Source organism: Rhinatrema bivittatum, chromosome 1, assembly GCF_901001135.1.
Source record: "Rhinatrema bivittatum chromosome 1, aRhiBiv1.1, whole genome shotgun sequence".
In the NCBI taxonomy this organism is placed as follows: domain Eukaryota; kingdom Metazoa; phylum Chordata; class Amphibia; order Gymnophiona; family Rhinatrematidae; genus Rhinatrema; species Rhinatrema bivittatum.
The window spans coordinates 539,255,778-539,267,859 of NC_042615.1; the positions used below are offsets into that span (position 1 = coordinate 539,255,778).

Genomic DNA, 12,082 nt, shown 5'->3' on the forward strand with positions numbered 1-12,082 from the left:
GTCGAGTACCCCGCTGGATTGCAAAGGCATCAGAGTAAGTGCCGTTAACCTTTACTCGAGCCGAGGGGTTGGTATATAATAACCGTAGCCAAGTTAAAAATGTATCCCCAAAGTTCATGGCACGTAAAGTCTGAAATAAGAACGGCCAATGCACCATGTCGAAGGCCTTCTCTGCGTCCACAGAGAGCAAGACCAGTGGCACCCCCTCTCGCCTGGCCCACCCAATTAAATCTACGATTTTATGAATATTGTCCGCGGCCATTCTACCAGGTATGAACCCTGCTTGATCTGAATGCACTAACTTCCCCATGACTCTATTCATCCTGTTTGCCATAATTTTAGCTAAAAGTTTAAGGTCAATATTGAGAAGGGAGATGGGCCGATACGAGCCACATTGAGTAAGGTCTCTCCCGGGTTTCCCAAGGATGGTGATTCCGGCTTCATTAGAGCCTGGCCGCAAGGGATCCCCCCCTCTCAAGTAGTTAAACAACTCCCCAAGCAAAGGGGTTAAGGAGTCGGCAAAGGTTTTGTAAAAATGGGGTGTATAGCCATCAAGGCCTGGAGCCTTATTGACCTTGAGATCTTTAATGGCCCACTGTATTTCCAGGGTGGAGATCTCCTGATCTAGCATGTGCCGCTCCTCGGTCGTTAAACTAGGTAGAGTGACCTGATCCAGATAGCCCTGAATCTGATCAGCAGTAATATGTGTTTCAGCTGAATACAAGGCGCCATAGAATTCCTGGAAGCGGCGACGAATATCCGGGGGAGAAGTTAACAAATCACCCCCTACCGCTTTAATACCCAAATTCTGATTCTGGGTCTGCCTACACCGTAGATATCTGGCCAGTAGCTTCCCAGACCTATTTCCCCATGCATATCTTTCTAAATTCAACATTCGTAGTTTGTCTGTCAGCTCAGCCGAGGCCAGCGTGTTCAATTCCATTCGGGCCTGCTGTAAGGAAGAATAGGTAGTCCCCGAAAGCGTAGTTTTGTGGTCTTTTGCTAGAGCCTCAATCTTCTGAAGAAGCAACTTGAGGTGTGCTAATTTAGAACGTTTCACATAGGCACCCTGGGATATACATTTGCCTCTCAAGACTGCTTTAAGGCAATCCCATATCAAGGTAGGCGTCCCTTTATTATTCTCCATATATTCCTGGATATCAGCAATTAGCTGTTGACGAAATTTATCATCCCGCAATAAGGTGTCATTAAACTTCCAGGTTTTACTACCGGAGGTTGCACAGCGACCCCTTAACTTTAAAGTTATAGAGGCATGATCGGACCATGTAATGGTCTGGACATCGACATCCCCAATACTGTCCACCAATTGGGAATCAATCAAAAAAAAATCGATACGGGAGTACGATTGGTGAGAGGCAGAGAAAAAAGTATATTCTCGTCCCGTAGGGTTCTGCTGTCTCCAGGGATCCACCAGCTGCCAAGTGTGTATAAGGGACTTCAACCGCTTTCTATGAGAGCGGGAACCGGCTTGACACCCCTTAGACGTGTCCAAGAGGGGATCAAGGGTCAAATTAAAATCGCCCACCACTATTGGTAATCCCTCCCCTTCTTTGTCTAGTAATTCATCAAGCTTAGAGTAAAAATCCTTCTGATGATCATTAGGCGCGTATACAGTCAATAGTGTATAAGTGATTCCCTGATAATCAAAAACTACGAGCACATAGCGCCCATTCTCATCACTAATTTGTTTGCGTATAACATAATCCTCCCCTCGACAGAAAAGAACACACACTCCTGTATATTTCGCCTTCGGCCTGGCCGCGGAGAACACCCTATGGGGGAACTCTGGCCAGTGTAAGAAATGCTCATATCGTTTAGTTAAATGAGTCTCTTGAAGACATATTATCTGGGCACCCTGGGTTTTAATATCCTGTCGAAGGAGATGCCGTTTTCTTGGGGTGTGAAGCCCTTTGACATTAAGAGAGTAAATATGAACCGCCATCATAAAGAGGTATGACTAGCTACAAGAGTCCCAAGAATAGCATGTGCCCCGAGCCAAAATCCCAATAAGTCCCATTCCACCCATCCACTCCACCTTAGCACAGGCATAAGCTCCCCATTTCCAGCATCAAACCTGCAGTTGCCGTACAACATAGTTATCCTATCGTTCCGTATTCCCCACCCCCCATCCCCCCATGAAAATATGCGCCATAGTCGCATGGCGCGTCTGCCGAAGCAGAGGAGACCAGGGAAGTCCCTGTGGCGGCCCTCCGCCGCTCCAGTGCCATTCACCTTAAACTGTGATTGAACCGAGCTGGCTATAAACATACACAAATGAGAACAATCAACTGTGTCCCCCATTGCAACGCGCATCTCTTTAACCCAGACTATTCAAACGGACAGCGCTCAGCAAGCGCTGCTCCTCTATCCACGCTCCCCCAAAAAGCAACTCAGAGGGAAGTACTCAACAAATCTATTATAGAAAAGTACATCAGGTCCCTTCTCGGGTCTCCTTCGGTGCTGCCAACTGTCCGCTGACGTTCCGGCGTAGCCGTCGGCCTCCATGCTCCACTCGCTGCCATCTTCTGACTTCTGGCCTCGTACGCTGGGGCTGCGGTGCTGAGATGCTTGGTTACTGGAAATCCTGCAGCCGTCAAGATGGCTGCCGCCTCTGAGACACTGAGGGCCTTAGAGGTAACTCCTTGGATGGTGACCGCTATACCCCCGGGAAACAACCACCGATAGCGAATTTTCTCCCGCCGAAGCACAGAAGTAACAGGTTGGTACTCTTGCCTTTTTTTCAAGGTGATAGAGGAAATATCGGCAAACACAGCAATCTGGTTCGACTCCCACTGCCATGATTGCTGCCGTCGGGCCGCTGCCAAGATCCTCTCCTTGATGGGAAATCGCAGAAAACAGGCTATAATATCACGCGGCTGATTGTTACCGCGAGGACCCAGGGTACGATGTGCTCTTTCAATCTCAATGTCTGATTCTGCTGCCGATGGTTCCCCAGCTGGTTCGGGTGTAAGAAAAAACTTACACAGGGAGCGCACCACCGCCGTGCAATCAGCATAAAGCTCGGTCTCTGGGATGCCTCGAAACCGCAGATTACATCTGCGGCTTCTATTCTCGAGATCTTCCAATTTCGCCGAAACTTCATCACATTTCTGAGTCAGAGAGGCCTCCGCCTCCTGTAACTGATCCAGGCGTATTTCTTGGCCCTCCAAACGTATATCGCAGTCATCCACCCGCCGACCTATGGCCGCCATATCCTCCCGTAGTTCCGACATTTGCGCCATCATCTCCCTTTTATTAGCCTTCATATCCTGGCGAAGATCTTGGAACCATCGGCGAAATTCATCTCGAGTGGGCATAGTATTATCTTTTTGGCCCAGCTCCGCTTCGGAATTCGCGCCCTCCTCCATCTCCTCGACGGGTGCGGCCGGTGGATCATGGTCGTCAGAAGGCCCCACTTCTTCTTTCCCCTTCGCATATGTAAACTGTCTCAAATCGGGCCCTTTACGTTTGGTCGTCATGTCGGGGACGTTCTAAGGTATCGATGTGCTCACTGAGAGGCAAGGAAGGACGGATGGAGCTCGATTCTCTGCAATGATAGCGTTAGGCACTCTGGAGCAACTGGCTCAAGCCGCCATTCAGGTACGTGACGTCACCCGTCTCCTCCCAATCAGCTTTTACGAGCCTGCCTCTACTCCCCAGTTTCTCATTTACCTCCACCTCTTTCACTGTCAACTCCACCCCCAAAACAGCTTGACTCTTAGTGACTTGCGCTGTGATGTGGCTGAATCTCTGCACTGTTCTGAGAATCCCACGCAACTTAAACTCGCTGAGTGCTGTGCGGTACCAGAAGGGAGCAGCTGTTACAGGAGTCAGGCCGGAAGTGTTGCAGAACCCTGTGGGTAAGCTCAGAGAATCCTGGGTTTTCCACGGAACCCAGGCTGAAAAACGCTATACTAGGTAGAAAGGGGAAAGCAGACAAGTGTCACTGACCGAAAAGAGAGAGAGGTCTCAAAATAGAAATTGAGAGGCAAGACACAGCAACCTTGGAATGGTTTTTCACAATCTTTGGCTGCCTCTGAAAACTCCTTCATTTCATCTAAGAATGGGGTATGGTGTGTTGAATTTCACAGGTTCTGTTAGCTTAAAGTAGTAATGTGTAAATGCAAATGACTGCCAGGTTTCAGGTGAGTTGTAAGACCAAGAATGTGAGCGGTCTGTTTTTTATTGGGCTGTTTTTCTATGTTAGGCTCCTTTTTGGATGGCTCTTCAGCTCTCCTAGCAATAGCTGCTTGCACTGCTCTTGGTGAGATTGGCAGGAACGGCCCTTTACCAATCCCTAGTGACGGTACTGGATTTACAAAGCTGCATCTTGTGGAACATTTACTGGCCAGGATACCCTCTGGCAAGGAGACCAATAAAGTAAGTATCTGTGATCCATTTCTGTTTCATATTCAGAGCTGTCAACTTTTGCACATGTTTAGTTTAAAAAAAATAAATGTTTCCACTTCCTGCCTTTTACCTTTACATTGCAATGAGAGATTAACACAGCTCCCATTTTCCTCTGTCTTTACCACTTTCTTACATTCAGAATAATTAATCGCAGAAAACTGAAGTCTGTATCTCTGTGGTGCTGTTACAGTGCTGCCAACTTGATTGCTGAGCCAAAGAAGAGCACAGAAACAGAATTTGCCTCCATTTACAGAGCCGGCAATCCCTGCGCCTTCTGTGAATTGCCGCAGAACAATCGCAGTCTCCTATCACAAAACCACAAGGCACCAAGGATGGTCCGCAGCAGTTTATAATCTGAGCTTTTTAGAAGCGGGGTCTGCCCGTAGCTGCTGTTCGTGTGTGTGACCAGTCCAACTCAGTGTATTGAACATTGCATATTCTGAATGGTTAAAAAAATTTTTTAGGCTTAAATTAGAAAACTGAGCAAAGTTCTGGCTTGACTCTCTTTTACCATTTAATTTTGTGGAATGGTAACAGCGAAGTCTATCACCTTTGCTGCTTGAGGTCTCCTTCGCTGTGTATCAATAATGTAATCCTATCTGTTTCCTATAGGATAATTCTGTACTCTGCCATATGAAAGTATCGTAATAGCCCTGAAAAATGCTTCTTATAGGTTCTGCAGCTGCAAACTGAGAGGCTGTAAATACAAGTTCTCTGAGAGCTGGAGACTGAAAGGACTTCAGTGCCTTTATTTTTACATAACCCTGATAAGAGCATACAGATAGGTAGTTGTGAGTGGTTTTGAGATCAGAAAGAGCTCAGCTTGATTTTACATTAGTTACATTCTCTGTACTTTGGAACACACTATGACCCAGTAAATACGGAGGAAACTTATCGAGGTCAGGTATTTTATATAATTCTTGTAGAGGCATCAGGATGCTTTATAAATTGAGTGGGCCATAGCTTTCAGTCTTGTGCATGCACAGCTTGCTGTGATACTACCTTTTGAAAATTTATTTTTCTGTTTTGGCCCCACAGTGTCTGACTGCTCCTTTGGGCTTCCAGCTTGTTTGGAATTTGTCTTTACTGAAACTACAGCTCCATTAGATTTCATTCACATCTATGTGCAATTCAATCTACAGTCTATTCAGGATGGAAGAGTGAAACTATATGTAAAATAATATTAAAGCATCGGAATTGCAGGGCTTACAAATTAAGGAGGGGAGGCACTGTGGGTTAATCTGGAAAGAAGGCATGGAGCATCTATTTATATTGGTGTAATATACAGACCTCCATCACAGACAGAAGAAATTATTTCCCTGTACATTCCCGGATCAGCCCAGACTGCTGGGTTATGCCTCCCTTCCAGCAGATGGAGACAGAGAAAAACTTGAAGGGCACCCCTTGTAAGTACGGTGCGCCACCTTCAGCCCCCTTTTCTCTGTCTTCAGCAGATTAAGGTGGCAGAACCTGCGGTCCTGGTTGCTTGATTCTTAAAAAATAAAAAAATAAACAAACCAAGATAAAAGCAGTGCTGCTCTCCTTTGACCTCCCGGGCTCCGGTCTTCATTTTGGGCGTTTTTTCCTCCTCTAGAGCGCAACGTGGGGAGCCGGAGACTCTGCTCTCCCGTGACAATCTCTGCACCCGGTGTTTTCCTAGGGGCGAGGGCCCATCGGTATCAGCGGCTGGCGGAGGGGGGAAGCAGGCAGCTCGATTCCATGGTGCGGGCAACCTGATGCTGCCTTGTGGCGCTCGGCCTGCCCCGTTCCCGCGGAACGCGGGAATGGCAGCCATTTTAGGGGCTGCGGATGCCGATGCAGATAGCTCGGCAGAGGGAGTTCATCTCCCTCCTCAGCTGTTTCCACATGATCAATGCCTCTGGTCTCCCCGCGACTCCTTTCCCACCTCCCCTGCTCCTTTGGGAATTTTCTTGGAGGAGAATTTAAAGGGCCAGCCACCCTTTTCTGCAGATTTTCTTTTGCTGATGCATAAGGCATATTTAGCTAGCCTTATGCCCAAGGGGGATATGGAGCCTACTCCAGGTCAGCCTCCTTCGCGGGAGGAGAGGGGCTGGACCCTCTCCTCCCGCGAAGGTTCCTAGGCCAGATCCTACTGAGGCTTCCCGGATTCGGGTGGTCCGGGGAGGGTCCGGTTCTGAGGACCAGGAAATGCTGCACTAGTGGATCCGGTTCTGGTGGATGTGGATGAAGATTCAGAGTGTGTGGCGCCGGTGGAAGGGGGACGGTCCTGGGGTCCTCAGGATCTTTCGCAAGGATGAATTGGAGCCAATGATTCCGCATGTCCTCATGGATTTGGGCATACCAGTCAGACAGGTGCCTCAGGATCTCAGGGCACGGTGGATCCGGTGCTGTCTGGTCTTTGCCCCCTGGCTAGGACTTTTCTGTTTCATCCTATGTTGCTTCAGCTGCTGTTTCGAGAGTGGGATACTCCGGAAGCTAGCCTTCACGTAGGCCAAGCTATAGACAAATTGTACCTGCTGCCGGAAGACTCTCTCTATCTCCTTAAGGTTACTAAAGTTGATGTGGCCGTATCAGCAATCACGAAAGGTAAGACTATTCCAGTGGTTGGGGTGGCTACCCTTAAGGACCCACAGGATCGTAAGCTTGAGGTTCTTCTCAAACATATCTTCGAGGTGTTGGCTCTTGGTTTAGAGCGGCTCTTTGCAATAGTTTGATGCAGTGAGCGAGTCTCCAGTGGGTACAGCAGCTCTTGAGTGCCAGGGATCCTTCCCTTGAAGAAGTGGAGCAGGCTGATCATTTGGAAGCAGCAGGGGCGTATGGGGCGGATGCCTTGTGCGATCTCCTTCAATACGTCTTTGCACACTATGGCTTCTGCGGTGACGGCCCACAGGCTTTTGTGGCTCTGTAATTGGTTGGCTGATGATTGCTCCAAATCACAGCTGGGAGCTTTTCCATTTAGGGGGAAATTCCTTTTTGGGGATGATTTGGAGCAGCTCATTAAGTCCTTGCGGGAGGATAGGCCAAAAGCCTCTAAGGGTTTTGGTCCTTCCCGTTTGCATTTTAGAGGACAGTGCCATTTCTGCCAGTCTAAACCGGCTCTTTTGGCCAAAGGCACACGTCCAGGAGATCTCAGCCTTGGTCTCATTCCTTTCATGGCCATAGACCTGCCCAAGACGGCAGTATCCCGGGTGTGGCAGGAGCCAAATCATCCCAATGAAATAGCGCCGGCCCACTCCCCTGTTCCGGTCGTCAGGGGATGGCTGTCCCTGTTTTACGAGGAGTGGGTCAAAATCACGTCTGGGTTCTCAACATCATATGCCTTAGATTTTGCTCGCCCCTTGTGCGATCTTTTTTTGGTTTCTCCCTGTGGGTCCCTGGAGAAAAGGCGACAAGTGTCTCTGAAGCTTTGTTGGTTGATAGACCTAGAGGCAATGGTTCTGGTTCTTTTGGACGAACTAAGGACCAGCAGATAATAGATTTATTTTCTGGTTCCAAAGAAACAGGGGTCCTTCTGTCCGATTTTGGATCTAAAGAAGGTCAACCGAGCTCTGAGTGCCCCATTTTCACATGGAGACGCTACGTTCCATAATTGCCTCCATCAGGGAAGTGTACCTGCACATTGCAATTTGGTATCTCCGGTTCATGATCCTTGGCAAACAAGTGTACCTGCACATTGCATAAGAGGTATCTCCGGTTCATGATCCTTGGCAAACATTACCAGTTTCAGGCCCTTCCCTTCGGGCTGGCTACCGCTCCCCGCACCTTTACCAAAGTGATGGTGGTAGTGGCGGCGGCTCTCCACTGCGAGGGGATCCTAGTCCATCCCTACTTGGACGATTGACTCATTCGAGCAAAGTTGTAGGAACTATGTGAGGTGGCGGTTGCTAGATGCCCTCACTCCGCCCTCTCTACCTCCTGTGGTGACTCCCTTCGGGTCTGATGGATGGTTAGCTGCCGTGGCGTCTTCTTGCCGTCTCCCTCCGGCGTCCCTGGATTGGCTCGACGCTGCGGATCCGCTATGTTGTTTGATGACGTAGGGCGTGATCCGATTGATGTACCAGCAAGGGCGCGAACCTTGGGGGCGTCCTCCTCCTGAGATGACGTCATCTGCTTCCAATATAAAAGGTCTCAGTATTCGCTAATGAATCGAGTTAGCAAGGAGAAATTCTTTGCTTCAAGCAAGGATTGATAGTGGGGATTGATTTGGACTCACTTGTCTCTCTACGCTACTCTACCTCCTCGGACTTACCAGGGGGATACCTACTCCTCGGGGGCCTCGCTCTCTTTTTTTTATTTCAGATTGCAGATAGGAACCGGTACTTGCTCCTCGAGGGCCCATGTTCCTGGACACTCTGAAAATTCTCTACTGCTGGGAAGCTATCGCAGATACAGACATTTGTGAGTTACCATCGCTCTCTCAGATCTTTCCCTGGAACCGGGTACTCGCTCCTTGAGGGCCTAACCCTTTCCAGCTACTGAGTTCCTTAAGAACTTATGTGAGTTTTGTCATCTAGTTCTGGCTATGAACACAGCATACCCTGTCTACTCACGATCTATAGTTTCTCTACAGCTCAGCAACCCTGGGATCGCTGTTCCAGTTCCTGAGGGACTTCAGCCCTGCCGGGCATATCAGCTCACTACTGCCACCTTTGGTGGTTCTGCTAACCTGTCTAATAAAAGAACTATCTGTGTCTGTCTCCATACCCAAGCCTAGCCGGTGGTCCCTATCAAGATATCCTCCTGGGGGCACAGTAATCTGCCATCAGCCCAAGGATCCACCTATCTACATTCCTCTACAACTGAGTGCCCTCTCCAAGCACAGATTGCTACTCCTTCCCCATCAGGAATCTTCAGCAACAGATTCATAACAGATTGCTAACTCCACAGTCTAAATCCTAACAGATTATCTACTCCCTCTACAGGAACTGAGCATATCAGATTGCTAACTCCTCCCATCTTGAAGAGTAGATCATAACAGATTGCTAACTCCTCCTTCCACAGGAGCAGATTCATTAGAGATTGCTAATTCCTCCTCTTTCAGGAGCCTGGAACCCAGATTCCTAACACCAAGGTGGTTAGACTCTTCACTCTCTGGGGTGGATCATTAATTCGGCCAAGAGCCAGTTGTCCTCTGCCCAAGTACTGGATTTTTTGGGGGCGAGGTTCGATACTCAGATCGGGAAAGTCTTCCTTATGCAGGAACAAATAGACAAGCTCATGTCTCAAGTTCGGCGTCTATTGTCCCTACCAGTTCCCAAGGCATGGGACTACTTGCAGGTGCTTGGTTCTATGGCGTCTACTCTGGAGTTGGTCCCGTGGGCCTTCGCTCATATGAGGCCATTGCAGAGAGCTTTGCTCTCACGTTGGAATCCCAAATCGGAGGATTTTCAAGTTCCCTTACTGCTCCAGGAACCGGCCAGGTCCAGTCTAGCTTGATTGTTGAGCCCCGAACACTTGTCTCGGGGGGGTGTATCTGGAAGTCCTTCAGTGGATCATTGTGACGACAGACACCAGTCTTTCCGGTTGGGGGGCAGATTGCCAGTCTCAGGTGGCGCAAGGCCAATGGACGCAGCAGGAAACCAATGGTCCATCAATAGTCTAGAAACAAGGGTGGTACGGTTGGTCTTGCAGAAGTTCCTGCCTCTAGTTCATTGTCGGTGAGATTGCTCTCTGACAATGCAACGACGGTGGCATACATCAACCAGCAAGGAGGACCAAAGAGCCATCCCGTGGCTATGGAGGCGGATGAGCTCATGGCCTGGACAGAGATACATCCGCTCAGGATAGCGGCTTCTCACATTGCCGGGGTAGACAACGTTCAGGCGGATTTTCTGAGCCATCAGAGATTGGATCCGGGAGAGTGGGAGCTGTCCGAGGCATTCAAGTTGATAACTCATAGGTGGGGGTTTCCCTGTTTGGATTAATGGCGACTCGGGGGAATGCCAAGGTGCCGCGTTTCTTCAGTCATAGAAGAGAGCACTGAGCGGAAGGAGTAGATGCCCTTGGCCTTCCGTGGCCCCCACGATATTCTGCTCTATGCATTCCCTCCTTGGCCCCTGGTAGGCAAGGTCTTGAGAAAGGTCTGCTATAGATTTAAGATTTAAAAAAACAAAACAAAACCACTCCAGCTTTTAATCTGATAAAATCTATCTCTTATTTGGAGTTAGCTAGAACTAATAATCTCTGTTTAAATATTAATATTGGGGCATAAAGAGCTGAGTAAACAAATTTACAAAAAAGGACAAACTTCTAGAAGTGTCCTATTCTACCTGGATTGGGTGTGACTGTCTCAGAGCTTGGGGAAGGTAAACTTTGAGAAGCAGGAGATCCATTGTGGACAGTGCACAGTGTGGAGCCAGGGAGCACTAAAGATTCTTGTGTCTAGCTAAGTAAAGGTTTAACTTGGTTAAACTTAGTAAACCAATCAGGGGGAGGATCTTATTAAACTCAATTGCAGATACAGAGTCCTGAGCACATCTGTGACCAAGGGTTAACTGTTTGACTCCCACCCACCCCTGGGTTGTTTGTCTGATATAGTCTGCCTAAATTCATAATTGGCAACAAGATAAATTAGTAAATTGGTATTTCCTTAGGTGTTAACCATCAAATTACCAAATGAGGACTATCCAATGTAACTATTGTGGAGCCTTTATTCTGAGGGAAATCATCTGGAAACTGAGGACTTGCCCCATTTGTTCAGAACTCTTCTTGAAAAAGGAGCTGGCTGAAGTTAAAGCTCAATTAGCTTCATTGAAGAAAGGCTCATCCTCTTTACAATATTCAGGAATTAATTCCCCATTACCACAGAAAAACCAAAAGTCAAGGATAAAGAGATTTACAGTGGGCTCAGGCAGGATAAGACATGTGACCCACAGGCACCCGTTCTTGACAGCTGTGCAACCCACAAGTCTACCCCCCCATTCACACAGGGCATTAAGGAACTCAATAAACAAGATTACAGAGGGCTCTGGTAGAACTGAACCTCTGATGCAGACACACTGTATCAAGTGCAACAAGTACAAAAAGCCTTCTCTGTATTATTTATTTATTTATTTAATTTTATATACCGGCAACCGTTTGCACATCGTGCCGGTTTACAGATAACTTACAACAATGGATATATAGGCAAAGCCTTTACAAGGAACAGTGTTTAACATAGCTCAGAAAACAGAGCAAAAACTAGCAAACTTGAGGAAAGAGGGGTAGGGGTGGTCGAGACAGGGGAGGGGGCGGGGGGGAGGGTGGGTGGGTGAAAACAGGTACAAAAGGAGTAATATGTACAGGTACAAGAGGAGTAATATGTACAGGGGTCGAGAGATTATTGACATATACATAGGTTATATTATTGACATCTATATACATTGGCAAATTGACATAGGTTATATTATTGACATATACATAGGTTATATACAAAACTGTATAAGCATGTAGTAAATAAGAAATTGAGGTGAGAAGATGGGAACGTTAGAGCTATGTGTCATATTATGTGCTAGAGGTTAGGTGTGGGGTTTGTAAGTCCTTAGAGGGTGTGGGAGTAGGTCCAGTGGAGGGGGTGTTAGTACGGGAAGGTGGTAGGGTTAAGGTGTTAGTAGGTAAAGAAGACGATTGGGGGTAAGCTTGGAGGAAGAGCCAGGTTTTGAGTTTCTTTTTGAAGGTGGGTGTGGAGGTT

General features: G+C 47.9%; 1 protein-coding gene across 4 annotated transcripts in view; it reads left to right on the forward strand.

Moving 5' to 3' along the window:
• ECPAS (Ecm29 proteasome adaptor and scaffold) overlaps positions 1 to 12,082 on the forward strand; it is a 338,465-nt gene that overhangs the window by 181,364 nt on the left and 145,019 nt on the right. For all 4 annotated transcript variants that reach the window (XM_029614666.1, XM_029614656.1, XM_029614672.1 and 1 more), the window contains exon 22: positions 4,229 to 4,401. In XM_029614666.1, the coding sequence (XP_029470526.1) occupies positions 4,229 to 4,401 (173 nt within the window). The remainder of the gene's footprint in view (positions 1 to 4,228; positions 4,402 to 12,082) is intronic.